This window comes from Corvus hawaiiensis, chromosome 2 (assembly GCF_020740725.1).
Source record: "Corvus hawaiiensis isolate bCorHaw1 chromosome 2, bCorHaw1.pri.cur, whole genome shotgun sequence".
Taxonomy (NCBI): Eukaryota; Metazoa; Chordata; class Aves; order Passeriformes; family Corvidae; genus Corvus; species Corvus hawaiiensis.
This window is the reverse complement of record NC_063214.1, coordinates 107,812,272-107,829,127: the sequence shown is the minus strand read 5'-3', so window position 1 is coordinate 107,829,127 and position 16,856 is coordinate 107,812,272. Positions and strand designations below refer to the sequence as shown.

Here is a 16,856-nt window from a genome sequence, read left to right as displayed (position 1 = left end):
AAACTGGTATTTTTTTTCTCCAGAAATGAAACATTTGCTAGATTTGAGAGAGATCCCTTGGAAGGGCATGTGGCAAGCATTCAGCCTTCACAGCAAACCTGCTCTCTTTCAACACTCAGACCAAGATCTGAGAGTTCTAGGACAGACACTGAACTAATTACTGCAAGTGAACAAAGCAATTGATCTTTCTCAAAAGCTGTCGCAGATAGAAAATAATTGGGGGAAGGGAAGGGATCAATAAGAGTTTGAGAGAAAATATTAGCCTAAATGGCTGATTAAAGTTTGGCAAAGCTGTGCATATCTGGAAAAATTATTTTATTCCACATTTGTTCCACAAGACAATGGACATTGCTACATAGGAGCAATGTAGTGAAAGTGATTGTGATCTATCTGTAGCAAAGGAAAGAAGGTCCTTCTCAGAAAAAAAGGATGGACATATGAAAAAAAAAAGTGGTTTTTTGATTAGAATTTGCTTTCAATAATCTTGATAGTTTGTTGGGGCTTTTTTAAAGTGAGAGATAAAGTATGTCATTTGATCTAGCATCATGCTCCATTTGGCTTTTTACTCATTCCAACATGCATATGGTGACTGCCCGTGTGCTGTGTCTGCATTCACACACATCAGCACAGAAGAAAAGCCATCGCTCCCCCAGCCTGCATGTGAAAAGAAATTGTTCTGGCACTTCCAGAACCATTGGTGGTCATATTTCTCAGTCTTACCATTACAGATCTATTAGGAAAATCATCATAACAGAGAATGTATAAGTTAAAAAAAGGACAGATTAATTGGAATTATTTGTTTCACTTCACCAAACATCTAAAATTCTGATCTTTCACATGTGGAACTCTAAACATATGGTAGTAAGTGAATAAAATGTAGCATTTGCTGTATTTCCTGGGTTCTGCATTTTTGCCTCATTTATGGGTCTGAAAATACCTCAGGTTTTGTCACATGTATCTGAGAGTTTCTTTGTGTTCGCTTTTTTTTTTTTTTTTCCAAAATGGGTAAGAATATTTACAAGGTTAAATTTTAAGGAAATAGACTTCTTCATTAGACCAAAGGTCATGTATTCCTCCAGTCTTAAGGTACATAAAATGAACTTTTTTAACCCCTCAGCAGGACATTTCAATTGCAAAAGTATAAAAATGATATTTTATTTGTCAATGCTATTTTCTCTCTTCAAATTCATTTTAATGAAGTTATTTCAGGAGAAATATGTGACAGATCTGTAGTCTCATGACTTGTAATTATTAATGTCAAGCACTTTATTATTAACTCCAGCCTCTGTATGAATGAGATTTACGGGCCTTTTGAAGCAATCTGTTTTCTTCTGTTATTAAATTTTAGAGACCGAAGAAACCACCACCTCCATCAGCTCCTGTCATCAAACAAGGATCAGGTAAAGAGCAGTTGATTTTGTACAGCGCGTCAGTGAGCACATCTCAATCTAAATTAGGTGTATTCAAATTTATATAGAATTCATCTGTATCAAAATTGATATGCAGGTGTCTAGACAACAACTAATAAATTGCAATCAAATTGCAAATAGTTGGTAACCCTGAAAGACTGTGGTGTGCTTTAAATGTATTGCAATCAACCATCTATACCATTTTAAAATAACCTGTATTGCCCCTCAAACATGTTAAGTCAGAGCAAGTGTGATACTTCAATTTTTCGAATTTCTTTGGTTCTTTGATTGTATGCATGTCTGCAGTACAGACACACACACAGTATGTGGAGTCTGATAATACCTGCAGGAGGAAACTGCATTCACTGCAGATCTGATTTATTCTAGCGACACAGAGCCTTTTATCATGTCTGTAAAATAGTGTCATACAGTGGCCTCCTCTGAGCTGCAATCTAAGTCTTGCAGATCTGCATGAAAGCTGGATCTGGCTGGCTGTTCCAGGTTCTAGGCCATAGATTCTTGGTTTTCAATACCTTTATAGCCCTAAGTATGAAGCTAAAAGGAGTTACCCTGAATGTTATGAAGATATAAGTGTTGCAAATGTATTAAAGGGGCTGATTCTGTTTTCTGAACAGATGAGTGCTAGCAAAATTGATTTTGTGATATCTTAGACTGAATTGTGTGTAGATACTGAGAGCTGAATTTACTTGCATTATTAATTTTAAAATGACCTCTTGATACTAATTTTCAAAAGTGCCTGCATGATTTATTTTTATCATGAGACTTAGAAACAGTTAAAGTATCTACACACTCGATAGTTCTGAACTCGGAAACCGAATTCCGGTTCCACTCATGTAAAAATACAAATCACAAAGCAGGGGATGTTCTCAGAGTTTTCATTTGGATTGCAGTTGTGGTGGAAACATAACTATGGCTGGAATTCTTTAATCCCTTAAGTCCAGTCAGTTTGTGAAACTCTGCAGCAGCACTATCGCTTCCCCCACTGCTGGCACACATTAAAAACCAAAACAAATATGTCCAATCTCTCCAGATAGTTTTCTTGTTACTGTGACTTGTTACAGGTTTTGGTGCTTTGAAAAGTAAATTTTCCTCTCCTACAGACTTAAACTCCTAGTAGAAGTGCAAGTTACACCAATATACAATTTACTGTGAATCAATATGCTATAATTTAACTAGTTTGAATGTTTCATGCAGTTCTTTGACTACAGAATCAGGACCATAAATATTTGAGTTTCTTATTGACATCCATGGTTTGTTCTTCACTCTGTCTTGAGACTCAAGAAAACAAATTTGGTTTTAATCAGTAACAGTGTCCAGAGAGAGCAGTATGACTTTGCCATCTAGTGGTGGTTGGATAACAACGATGTCTTAGTGACAACTGATGTTATAGCCTGACATGTTTGTAAAAACTCTGTAAAACATTGTATTTCTTTCAATTTATATTGCTATAATTAGAGAATAACACTTTTAATATGTACCTGCTCACATACAACACTTTAACTGTGTCACCATAGCAGAATAATGTGCCTATTTTCAGAAGGCCATCTAAGTCTATGTCAAAGCTAAGACTATTGCAGTTCTTTCTTTTCATACTCAGTTTTTGACTGTCCTGGCTGATCAGGCACAAGAGTTCTTCTGATAAATATTTAGAGCTGAAAATCATCCTATGTTTATTACCATCCTGACATCCTCTACTTTGTCAAATCATTTCTTCACTGAGATTATACATCTCCATGTCAGGTCTTATTGTTGATAGTAGGTAACAACTTCCAATAATGCTTCTGCATATTAGACCAGTCGTAGGGTGATGAATAAATTTGAAACTGTCAGTTGCAGCCTGAATAATTAAATATTAGTATCTTCTGGTGCCAAGGATAAAATCAAAACACAGAATTAGAACTGGTCTTTGTAGTAGAAGTGGCATATGTGTAAAGAAGTGTCTATATTATAGTGGAGATCGAAGTTTATAATCTCCACAGCAGTAAACTGGCAGGGCCATCTGTGCTGCACTAGTTTACAAAACAAGGTGAAAACTGGAGAGCCAAATTTAGGAGCACAACTTCCTTATATATTGAAAAGCATTGAAAAGTCATTGAAAAACAGTAGGCATTTCACTGGGTAGCTGGGGTAAGCAATACAACTGTGTCCAGACCGAAGGGTGGGAATACTCTTGAGTTCCTCTGGGAGCTGATACAGAGCTCCCCAGAGCTTCCTTGCAGGTGACTGTCACCTGAGAGCTAAGGCAGGATCATGGTGCCTGCCTGGGTGTTGATTCATTTGGGGGGTCACAATCCAAGTAGAGAGAACACCTGAGTCTAGGAGCTCCTCAGTGGTTGTAGGCTCATTGTTTCTAGACTTGGCCTGAGAATGTCCCTCTGTGTGTTAATGATGACTGTTAATCATACTGTAATTAGGTATATAGACCTACGTGCCTTTCTTTTTGAACACACTAGTGTGTGCAAGATTATCAGTATGTTGACTTGTGCTTTGTATAACTTCTGTTTTGAAAGGCTTCAATTGCTTTGCAGCAACACCTTCTCCTCTCAGGAGTGAAGTCTTTTTCATAGAATCAGGTCGGAAAAGACCCTTAAGATCATTGAACCCAACCATAAATGAGAATTTAGTATTATTTATTGGCATGATAAGTGGTACAAGTATTGCATGTCCAACAACACACTTAGGTAAAGAAACAATGGCTGGTGATCACCACTGATGAGTACTGATTTCTAGGAACCAGCTGCAGAAGGGAGTTGCAACAGCACATTCAGAAAATGTAAATGTACTTGAGAACAGCATATAATAGAACAGATTGAAACAAAAAATTGCCTTGTGCTCCTTGCCCTGCCTCCTCTGCTTTTCTTGGATTTCATCTACTGTAATTTTTATTGAAATGCTAATAGTGTTACCTAAAGTGGTTTTCAACACTACTAAGTTGAAATGGCATTAGCACCTAGTGGTTAGCCAATGCAACAAATCCAATATCCAGTAAAGCATTTCTTATAACGTGGGGATTAGAAGATTTTATCTTGCATGTGCCAGGAAATTTTTGCAAAATCTTCCCTGTGTTGGTGCCACAAGTTCCCATATTTCTTGGAGCAACAGAAGTCCATATGTCAGGGCCTCTTGAACAGAGGCAGAAGTAGCCAGGGGCTTACACCTCCAGGTCAAAAGCTGTCAGTTAAAATAGTCATGCAGAATGCTGCCAGCACTGCTCTTCTCCTCCTTCTAATATGTGGAAGTGAACAGCTACTAGTAGTGGAGAAAAAGGAGAGGGATGGGTTAATTTAATGTAAAATAAGCTCTGTATATTCAGCTCTATCAGGTATTCTCTTGACGTTGCCCAGTTAATTGATTTATTCCTAATGTTTCTGCACACTGTTGAGTTGCTCTTCATTTAAGCATGTCTGTAATGATAAAGGATCTGTCCACATTTAAAAATCTGCAGTTACTGATTTTTTTTTGTCCACAGATTAGTCTGAAAGAGTCTATTCTTTTGTGGTCCATACTTTGGAAACTGTGAATTTGATTATAAAGACATTTGTAATTGTGGTGCAGGCAAATATTTGATATAAATTTCTATTCAGTTTTAGCAAGACATTTTCAAATTGGGGGATATAAAAAGCCTAAGAAATTGCAGGATTAAATCTTATGTTACTGTCTATGCTGTTTTGTTGGCTTGTTCAGAATTCCAAATTTTTCTGTCTTTGACAGGGACCACAGATCGAAAGCATGAAATCAAAAAGATACCACCTGAAAGGCCAGAATGTCTTCCTAATCGAACAGAAGAAAAAGGTATGAAATGTGCTTTTCTGCCTGTTCTCTGCAGAGAGATGAGGGAAATAGAACCAATGCACATCCTCATTTCCCACTCTCTGTTGCCATTAAGTGTATTGTTTGGATGTTTGTTTTCCACTCTGATAGACTGCAATGACAGGCATTTTGGAAAGGCTCTCATTGTTGCTTATGGACTAAATTCAGGGTGTTCACTTGTACCCAATTGCTGTTGAGTACATGCAGCCACAACTGAAGTCAAGGGGAGATTTGCTCTCAATACATGAAATGCTGTATAAAGCCCAGTGCTCTGTAAAACCCAGGTGCTCGATCAAGTAAAATACCCCAGATTAGCGTGTACTTTTTTCTTAACATCTATCTGCTTTGGTTCTCTAGTTGAAAGCAGGGTTGGTGGTTTTCCTGCATCACAAAGGGATTTTGTGGAGGTATAGTCATTAATGCTTATGAATCACAACCATTATCTTTGCCACAAAAGTCACAGGCAAGGCAGTGCAGAAATGAAAAAATTCTTCAAAGCTGTGTTTGAACATTGCGAGAAATGGGACACAGTAGCACACAGGGCAGGGACAAGCATATTAAACCTTTAATGGGTTCATTGTGCTCATTGTGAATTGTGAATAGTCTCAGGAAAATAGTTACATCAATTCTCTAATTGAAGATGGTGTCAAGTTTCCTATGTGTAAGTGGACTATTAGATTGTATGAACAAGTGTGTTTATTGGATTTCTTAATGTCTAAGTATTTGAACTTGCAGCCTTTTAAAAGCCACGTGTATGCACATGACTAAATGCATAATATCCAGTTATAATTTAGGGCCAGAACCTTCAGATTTTGCACCAAGATCTGTTTCTGGGTATACATCTTAGTGATCTGACAAGTGTTTAGCTGTTTCCTGTACATATGTTTACTTTTGATTATGTGTTCTGCTTCTCATGGTTATCTTAGCAGTAAAATCCTTTGCTTTCCATTTTCGAACTTAGAAAACCAACTGCTAAAACAGCAGAGGAAGTTTAAATATGCTACTCTCCTAGGCTATAAATATCTGTAACTTTTCTAAACATTGAAAAGATGCTGTAGGAGTTGTGCCTACATTTCAGGAGTACTGGGAGTGGCAGGAATCGCTCATGTGTGGCAGCAGGGGTGGCACAGGAACATCCTTTGAGCTGTGTGTTGGCACACTGCCCAGCCTGTCCCTCATAGAATTTCAGTTCTTGGACACTGAGCAGTATAAATTGTTGTAGGATTAAGTGTGCAAAAATTACACAGCATGCTGGAAAAGCTTCAGTGTTACTGAGGATCTGATGACTGCATCTGCTCAAAGCATATTGCCTGTGAACAATAGTCACTAAATGGACTATTCCAAACCTAATGTACATTGCGTTTCTGGGGATTTATTCTGTGATCCTCTCAGACTGAAATGTAGAACCGATTAAGCAATACCCTGTAACATTCCCAATACCTCTTATATGTATACAGAGGTGTAGCATTCATGGCATATTCATGGCCAGCATTGTCAAGGGAAGTAGGGTATTGAAATAGTAGGATATAGAGCAGACTTTTGGTCCCTTTGAGAGTTTTGTCCTTTCTTTAAGAAAAATCAGGCCTTTTCTGGTGTGGCAAACATGCTTACATGTTTGTTTTGTATTAGGAATTTAGAGCATATTATTTAGACGAGTTATTCATGTGTATTGTACTTTACATATTCACAGGCAATGAGTGTTTGGCATTGGATATTAACATGGTGGCACTCCCTAACTATGCATAATCAGTTCTGCAAATGATCTAGGTTTTCATTGGCTAGCTGAAAAACTCAGCATATAAGACTGTGCTTAAAACCTAAATAATAGGTCTGGTTTTTCTGAGGAGTTTACATCCTGCTACACATTGTTAAATTTTTGTGCTTGTATTTTATTTTCACTTAACTGCAGTTCACTTGAATCATGCTTCCCCCCCCAAAAAAAAAATGTCCAAGAGATGTTAAGAATATCCAGCATAATTATTTTTGTGATCTTATAAATTAATATTGTTTCATATTAAAATTTAATATAAGTTGTGCTCATGGAAATTGTACCATATGGTATGTAATTTCTTGCCATTCTTGTACTTTACAGTCAGAAACCAATAAGTTACTAAAATAAAAAATAGTATTCCCATTAAGACACTGCACATATTTTGGCTGGGGAGTTGCAGGCAGAACAGCCAGGCAGGTTGAACAACTGATTTGTGGCAAACATATATAATAATAAATATATATAATAAATAAATAAAGAATGATTTAGAACAGAAATGGAAAGGAAATAAGCTTTTTCTTTATATACAATCTATCTACGGTTGAAGATTTCTTCTTTAATTGTAGACTTGTGAGTGCAAATGAATTCCACTTAATAATATCCATGTTCTTTTTCTGGAAATGATTGATTTAAAGAAAGATCAGAGAGAGAGCAAAAACAGCTAGACTTGCAGAAGCCTTCAGTTCCTGCTATACCTCCGAAGAAACCTCGGCCACCCAAAGCCAACGCTGTGAATAGACCTGGTACCTTGCCCCCGAGACGACCAGAAAGACCAGTTGTGCCTGTGACTCATGCAAGGTATTTTCTTCTGTCCAATGTTTTTGGGATTAGTGGAAAAAACACACATTTAAAAAATTTAGATTTTACAGTTTATGTCACAATTTATTTCACAGTAAACTGTATTTAAAGAACAAGAAGATAAAAGAAAATCCATGTAGTCATCTGGCTGGATCATAACTATCTTCTCAATAATAGCAGTCAGACTGCTCATTACTAGTTCATTTCTGCACACTTCAATTCTACTATTACTGCAACAGTGCAAAATGTGTGGGAAATATCAGTATGTTACTCTGATGCTGACTTTCTTAGTTTACCTCAAATTGTTGCAGCTTAGCTTGGGCACTAAATCAGTGTAAAAGCTTGGATTGTGCTGAGGAATAGCATTAGACAATGCACATTTCAAATACTGTCAGCCTGGTTTCAGTCTGCTTACTTTGATCATTTTAGATCAAATTTTAGCAAAATACACGTGTCTTCATAGAATGCTCTTTTAGCTGGTACCGCTGCAGAATAGTGCTATCAAATATTTATGCTCTAATGTTGGTTGTCACTCTGCAGTTACATGATCCTTTTTATCAGAGGTGGTTACAGCCTTTGAGGAGCACTGAGAAACTGGACTTGCCAACACAACTCCGCTTATTCTCTGCTAGAACAGAGGTTACAGAAATTAAAGGCCTGACTGTAGTCCTAATCGAGTCTAGGTGGCTACATTTTAGTCATCAGCATCTGGGTTGTGCACTGTAGATTTCCTTTATGCATAATGAATAGAGTTAGATGAAAACCAGAATAAAAGCAGTTGCCTAAAATGGGCAAGCTGTGCATCTTGCAGAAATACTAGAATATAGGCATGGAAATAATTTTGCTATTGTACTGTTAGGAAAATTATCTGCCATTGAACTTCCGGAGTTCAAGTATTGTAATGGTGAATTAAATACCAGAATAGAGTATAGGTTAGAGTAGAGTGAAATGCTAGACATTGATTCCCTTCATTCCTCCACATATGGTTAAATAAAAAAATGCTCTCAGTGAGAAATCTGAGGCAAATTAAAAGAAAAAAGGCACCTACCTTGTGCTCCCAGTTTCATCTTACTGAAATGCTTTGGTTGTACATCTCCGAGAACTTACCCTTCTATCCAGGTGCTACTGCCACAGCTTGTTTTGGACTTGGCTTTGAACATGCTTGTCCAGTTGCTCCAAAATACAGTCTATACCTGCTGATCACCTGGGCATACTTGGAAATACAAGTATTTACTACAATCTTATTTACTACAATCACTAGCTAAGTGATATCTTGGAAAGATCAATACATAACCTAGTGTTCAGTTCACTGGTGAAGGCATGCAATGGAGTAGCTATTCTTTTGTTTTCTCCTTTGCCTGAAAAATTTTAAACATACTATAAATTTTTAGCATTTAGAATTTTGGGAGGGTATTTTGTTGCTCTTGTGTTTTCCTTTTCTAAGTACAAAACTGCATGAAGTAACCATGTATTTTTAAAGATATTTCAATTTTCATGTTATCAAAGGCAAAAGGCACACCTAAACAGTAACCTTGTTATGTTCTTAATTGTCCAAACTTCACTATGTCTAGCACAGAAAAAAATGGAAAAGACTTTGAATTGCTTGGATAATTAAGAAATATGAAACTTCAAATGGAAGCAGTCACTTCAGTAAAGGTGTTTTGTTTTTAAATCTGTTTGTTTAATAAGATAGTAATTATCTTAAGGTCTACTGGTATCCATTTCCAAAATCTGAAAAGACTAAAGCAATTAGAATAAAAATTGAACCAGCAGAACTTTTGCTGACCTGTTGTGGTTTAACTCTGGGCAGCTGAGCCCCACGCAGCCACCCACTCACTCCCTTGCAAAGGGATGGGAGTGAGAATCAGAAGGACAAAAGTGAAAAAACTTGTGGGTTAAGACAAAGGCAGTTTAACAGGTAAAGCAAATTATGCATGTGCAAGCCGAGCAAAGAAAGTTGCTACATCCCATGGGCCGGCAGCTGTTCTGCTGTCCGCTAGAAAGCTGGGCTTCATCACCTGCAGTGGTGACTTGGGAAGACAAATGCCCTAACTCCAAACATCCCCCCCTTCCTTCTTCCCTCAGCTCTAAATGCTGACTGTGATGCCATGTGGTGTGGGATGTCTCTGGTTTCAGTTGGGGTCAGCTGTGTCCCCTCCCAGCTCCTTGTCCACCCCCACCCTCCTTGCTGGTGGGATGAGAGGAGAAGCAGAAAAGGCCTTGACTCTGCAAGCACAGCTCAGTAATAATGAAAACGCCCCTCTGTTATCTACGCTGTTTTCAGCACAAATTCAAAACACAGCACTATGCAAGCTGCTATGAAAAAAATTAACTCTATCCCAGCCAAAATCAGTACATGATCCCTAGGGGAAAATTACTGTAGTTACAAAGTGAGTCCCATGGGATTTCCATGGCAGCTAAGCCAAAGAGGATTTTCTTCTGTTCTGAGTAAGTGGCTTGCACCTTCTGCATCTCACTGACTTTTTTTAGTGATGATTGTTTTTCCATTTAAATATAATCCTCCTTCACTGGGGGCAGAGTAGGTCTTCAAGGGCAATAGGACAGATAAAAACCATGTGGGACAGTGAATAGCTGTCAGTTTGTTCCAAGGCTTAGACATACCATGATTATACAATTTACAGATAAGTCAATTCTCTGGAGTAGGCAAGCCATAAACGTCTGCAGAAGGTGCATCTTTACAATCAGTTTAAACCAGTCCATGTCCATGCCACTGCTAACAGGGTTCCTTGTCTTGGCACCCCATTCCCACAGCCTCCCTTATGTTTAGCACCAGCATTTGTGCAGCAACTCAGCCATATGGGTCAGCGAGTTGCTCCAGATGGCAATTAATCAGTTTGCAGTGGGCTTTCTATTAGTGTGGGGTTTCTCTCAGGCTGATCATCTGTCTGGTCAAGCTGACAGCCTGCCTGTATGGGCACGAGCAGAGAGGGACACGCTCTGAATGAGAAGGGGGGGCTCCGCTCCTTTCACAGCAGTATGAGTGCAGAGTGGCATAATAAGCCTGTTGATTCTTCTGACAACAGGGTTGGGCTTTTTTTGTGGGGCTGTTGCCATATATCTTGGTATCTTTTGTAGGCAAATGGTAAACGTTGTGACTTTCAGCCCTAAATCACGCCATTCTAAGAATCTCTCCAAAGCCATACTCACACATTTCCTAGAGTGCTTCCAACTCACATCGTGCTCTCAAATTGCTGGGAAATGTATGTGTGCAAAACAGAGTATGAAGTCAGATGCTCATTGCTTTGTCAGCCAAGAAACTATGTTGCTTCTTATAGGTTTACAAATATATAAGTAATTTAAGAAAAAGTTAAAGACTAAAAGATAAGAAAACTAATTGTTCTGGTAGATCACTTGGAAATACCCTTGTTTATCATCTTACCAATTAATACATTTTTCTATGCATGTATTAAATTTCTTCTGTGCCCTTCCTGGTACAGACTGCCTGCCATATTGAGAGCTGTAGAGGACTAGTTTGCTTTTAATCTGATTGTCTATTTTTTTGTTCACTTGTCCCCCAATCACAGTGTTTAATGGGATATATGTTCCCTTAATCTATGACTTCCTCTGGGTTTTAATAAAAATTTTCACCTCTTTATCACAGCCTTCCGGAAGTCAGAAATAGAGTTTCCAGCCACTTTGTGTTTTGGTCATAAACTGCTGCCATGAGCTGAGGTTCAGGCCATCTGTCATCAGCTTATGGTATCAAAAGCAGAGACCAATGAAAAAATCAACAAGATTTGGGAGCTCACTATGTATTCAACAGCTAATTGTTGCTAATTATTGCACTGTGCAATAGTGCACATCTGCCCTGATTGTACCGGGGCAGATCTATATTTTTATCCCTAAATTGGGTACCTTACATACATCATAATTTTTACAGGACTACATTGGGAATAGTCATTGTCGAAAAACTATTGTATTTGTCAGATGACCTGACAATGATGGCAAGTACATTAACTGAACAGCTGTTATCACAGTAAATATCAGAGATTTGAGTGACCTGTGCAATACTGAGTTACTTGCCTACCACTGTTTTTTTTAAAAATTGTTTCAACAGGTAGATTATTTTAGTAAACTTGCGTGCTTGTGGGATAGAATAGGAATAATTTTGTTGCTTTTGTTTGATCTCCTATTTGACTTTAAAATAGCTCCTCTGTATAAAGTATCATAGCTCCTGACACTTTGCTATTCCAAAGCCATTTCTGACAAATTAGGTCATCTTGGTTCTTTGGACTGTAGAAACACTATTGATAGTCCAATCTCAGAAGAAAAGTGCAAAAACATGGTGGAGGAGCTGAATTGATGAGTAAACACTCAGAACTGCTGATATGCACAATGCTAGCTTGAGGTTCTCTCCCTTTCTGCAGCATTCCAGGTAGTCCACTGCTGTAGTTTGTCCAAGCCAATTAATTAGAAAAAACTACAAGGAAGATCTTGAAGAATGTCCCCTTGCCCTTAGGTTTCGTTCGTGTTGAGATGCTGTGAACATCTGAAGAATTATTCCAGACACTACAGTGTCTAAAATAGGCTTTTTTGACAGGTGTTAAGGAGAAATGAGATAAGGTTAATCCAGACAGCATGTCGATTTACTAGAGATTGCTGTCACTGACATTGCTATTACTCTGGTGCTGCAAAGGAAGAATACTTTGCTCTCTCATTATTAATTGCAAGTTAGCTATCAATTTACTGTAATCCACACAAAAACTTCCAATAAAACATCTCCTCTTCTTGATCCAAATGCAGGAGCGATAGTCCAAAAGTGGAATTAGTGGGCAGTACAGTATCCGGCGCTCTAGAGAAAGACTCCTCTGAAAGAAGCAATGACATCGGTAAGTTATAGCACTTTCTACAGTTTGCCTAAGAAATTAATGGTGCAAGTTTCTGCTTTTTAGTGACTTTTGTATAATTCAAGAGGCAGATTTGGCAATGAATGTGAGTGCTTTTATATCAAATTTTAACCACAGGATTAAAGGATCATTTCTACTTTAAAATAGTTTTGTTGGGGTTTTCAGTTAAAAAAAAAAAAATTAAAAGCAAATATGGAATAGTGAGCTATTTTGAATAGGAAGGCTCTTGTTATTTTTGTTTAAAAGTCTAAAACAAGTGAGAAGGCCAATCAGGAAATCTGATTTATAAGACATACTTGTTTAACTGATGTAATAGCAATGCCATGGTTTTAATACTGCAGAAGATTGTGGGTCTGGTGCAGTTAGTAATCTTTACACTTTCCAATACAAAGGAATAGAAACCCAGTTCAGGTCAATTTGACTAAATTTTACTTCATACACCAATTAAATGCAGTCTAAATTTCTATTGTAAACAACTTGTGTTCTTGACCCATGAACATTTAATCAGGAAGTCACCTGGAAAGGAGCAACAACAGGTTATTTTTCTGTCTTCTCTCACCCTCCTTGCTCCTCAAGCTGGCAAAGCCGGAGAGATGGTGTTTGCTGGGGTGGGTGCTGCCGTGCGTGGCCCTGGGTGAGCAGGGTGCAGTGGGTGTCCCAGGGCAGTGGGCACGAGCCCCACAGCCATCTCCTGCCTCTGCTCCAAGAGCCCAGACCAGCTGCTGCTGTCGCTCTCTGCGCTCACAGCTGTGCCCACAGAGCCCCGTGCTTGTCACAGGCAGAGCCCGGGATCCTGCCTGTGTAAGCTTGCTGCCTTTCACCAGGCCATGAAATGTCATTTTGGTGTCACAGTGTCTACCCAGACTGCTTTATTAGAAAAGCATTTTTGTAAAATAACACCCTTTCAACAGCCAAACACGCCTTTTCTTCAGATTTGGAAGCAGAACTTTAAGTTATAAAGGAATTTTAATTGCAACATAACAGCAAAACACTAAATGCATTTCACATAGGTCTATGAGCTTTCCAGCATACGTATGTCTACTTTTTTGTAAAGCTTCTGCTGTTGCTATGCTTCTTCTGGAGTAGCAGGTAGTATGTTTTTCCCAGATTTTCATTTGGCTTAAACATGGAAAGCTAGAAGGTTGCAATAAATTGCATGAACATTTTTATTGTACAGATTATTAGAAAGGAATAGTATGGAAATGCAGACAAATTCTACCATTTAGTGTTTCTTAACTATGTTTACAAATTTGCTTCAAAGCACATATGCCTCTGCTTACTTGAGTATTATGAGTGCAGGTAGCATGTAGTGGTGTGATGGAAGTAAACTTTTTTATTCCTTGTTCTAGTTTCCTTGGAATCACTATCATGATAAAAGCTGAAAGTGTTTTGGGTTTTTTTAGTTTTGTTGGTTATGGTTTTATTTTGTTTTGTTCTTAACATGTTAGGCAGGAAATCTGATTTATAAGAATTTTTGTTCATTTCCAGAACATGGAGGGGGAGAGGAGGGTGGTGGAGGGAGGAATTTGGGTTGTTTTGGGAGGTTTTTTTAGATGCAGAATAGGAGCCAACAACAACAACATGTTGCAAAGGGTTTAGCTGATGACCTCCTGTTACCACTTACACAGAGAACCTATTGAGCTCAAGGATAAAATAGTGTGAATACTTAAATAAGTAAAACTTGATAAGGTCAAACCAGATTGGCATTTAAAAGGACGGATCGTGTCATTCTAGCCTGTTAGACAACTTTTTAAAAGAAAAAATAAATAAATTATGGTTTTGAATTGAAAGGGATTGAACAGAGATCAGAACTGTAACAAATTTTCAGGGGGCTTTTGCCAGCTCGTGTAAAATGTTGTCAAGTAAATAAAAGGCATTTTAAGAGAGGGCAGAGTAATAAATCAAGGCTTAATAAGAAAAACCAATTCACAGTGGATGAATGTCTTTTCCTGTGAGGAAAGGTTTGGAGTTCAGAGCAGTCTGTGTTGCAGCGTAATTGTAGAGGTTTATGGTAAGTGTGTTATATTTAGTTTATTTTATTTACAAAGAGAACAATGGGTTGGAGAAGTCTTGTGGCTACATGAGTTATTAGAAAAGAAGCTGGATGCGTGAGTGGAGTTGTCCAGTGTATTCCAAAACACTGGTGGATCTGGCTGTGTGAGTCCAGATAATACTTAACAGTGATACATCTTACTGGTGTTGCCCCCGTGTCATGTGCTCTGTAAGAAAGACAACCTCAGCTTCTCTGAGGCTCATCCATCCTGTCAAAATGGATTTGATTAAATCTACCATTTGGTGTCTTTTCAGAAATCCAGATTTACACAACAAGTGTCTATGTGACAGACAAGGTGTGACTTAGCAGTAGCCTTTGAAAAAAAATTGAACTTAAATGGCCTTTGTAGAACTTTGGATGCATGACCATTCTGGTTACTGGGCTCCTCTTTATTGTTCCATTAGTCCAGTGCCATTCCCAGTCACTCAGAGCTCTTGGGGAGAACAAGGGGAAAAGCAACAACTACCTGCAAGTTGCCTCACCCTCTTTCATGCTTATGCTAAATGATGGTTAATTGTGCTGAAAATGAAAACCGCAGCACGTCCTGGCTACTTTGCACTAGAGATGTTAAGCTGGGTAGTGACTGTCACTTTCTTAGTCCTATAGCCAGTCTAAAGCTTTTGTTCCTTTCACGCAGTGCAGAGAGATGGACAAAAACAATGGAGAGACAGTTTTGGTTATTAAAGCAAGCCATACTAATGCTGGATGGTGAGCAGTGCTTTATTCTGTGAATCCTTTTTAAGGATTTCTAAGTTGGTTCCTTTTCTTTTCTGTGATGAGACCAAAACCGCTGTGACAGGGAGGAGAAGATACAGGGTTCTTCCATATGCCATCTCTCAAAAAGCAAACAAGTGATCAGCAACAGCAAAGTCAGTAATGCCATCAACAATTGAGCAGCAATATGCTGAGTTGAATTGGGAATCCAGATTCAAAACTTGCATTTTGTCTAGGTGCCTTGGAAATGGCTTTTTCCTATTTATTTTCTGAGTAATATTCTACCAGTGGATCAGTGTTGTCTAACCAGAAAACCCTACACCTTTAAAAACAACTTTAAAAACATTCTCACCCCACTTTACCAATCAGGAAAATCAGAAATGCTTGAGCAAGGTTGAGGTGATGCATAATACTGTTAATAATGTTCTGTGAGTTGCATATATTAGAAGTTATTTTTAGGTAGTTATTTGCTCATGACTTGGTTTCCCTAACATGTTCTGTGGAGTTGTGACTTCACATGTAAATTCTTCATGATAATTCAGTACTGATTACAATTTTCCAATCTGTGCTGACAAGAGAAAATTCTGCTTAGCAACGTCACTGCTGATTGTAGATATAATGGCAGCTCTTTCTACTGTTGTCCATGCATTTACTTCTTTTCACAATCCTTACAAAAGCCATTGGAAAACTTGCCTTCAGAATATATTATTTAAGAGGAACCATTCCCCATTCCTCCTCACTTTTTCTTTTCTTTTTCCCTGTTTTCAGTGATGTCTTTAATTTCCTTTGCACACATCTTGCATTCAACTTTTCCTATTTACATCTCTTTGCCATGGCTAGCTCTTCTTCATTTCATGAGGGTAAGGCTTTTTCTCTTCCATTTCTTTTCTATCCTGTCTTTGGTAAGTTCACAGTGCATAACAAGCAAATACAAAAAGAAGCATTTTGTAGAATGCCAAAGTTTACATGGATATTATGGTTTTGTTTTCTTTAATTAAAAGTTGAAATTGAGCATACTGTGACAGAAGATCTTGCACCATAGTATTGAAATGAGAAATCATTATCATTTAATGTCTCATAAGAAATTTTAGTGACAAAAGTGACGTGCAGTTTACATGTGCTGTTTGTCAATACTCTGGATTCATTAACCTGTTCTTGCAGACAGATTTTGTCATCGCAATGCATGTAAGCATTTAAAAACATATTAGAACGGTTTTCTAGTCTGAAAGAGAAAAAAAAATCACAACAAACATAGTGTAAAAATTTGAAGAGTGTTCACTGGCACTCAGTGGAAAATGTGTGGTCATGTCACCCAAGACTTGCTCTCCAGTATCGCTGTGGTTAAATGAGAATGGTTACTTACATCTGTTGGTACATCTCTAACAACAACTGGTCTGGATTGGCAGTGGCTT

The 16,856-nt window shown here is 38.1% G+C and overlaps 1 protein-coding gene across 13 annotated transcripts in view; it reads left to right on the top strand.

Moving 5' to 3' along the window:
- The window catches only part of SH3KBP1 (SH3 domain containing kinase binding protein 1), a 215,736-nt gene that overhangs the window by 182,637 nt on the left and 16,243 nt on the right, over positions 1 to 16,856 (top strand). For all 13 annotated transcript variants that reach the window (XM_048287331.1, XM_048287348.1, XM_048287368.1 and 10 more), the window contains 4 exons: positions 1,349 to 1,400; positions 5,142 to 5,222; positions 7,647 to 7,809; positions 12,574 to 12,659. In XM_048287331.1, coding sequence (XP_048143288.1) covers positions 1,349 to 1,400; positions 5,142 to 5,222; positions 7,647 to 7,809; positions 12,574 to 12,659 — 382 coding nt within the window. The remainder of the gene's footprint in view (positions 1 to 1,348; positions 1,401 to 5,141; positions 5,223 to 7,646; positions 7,810 to 12,573; positions 12,660 to 16,856) is intronic.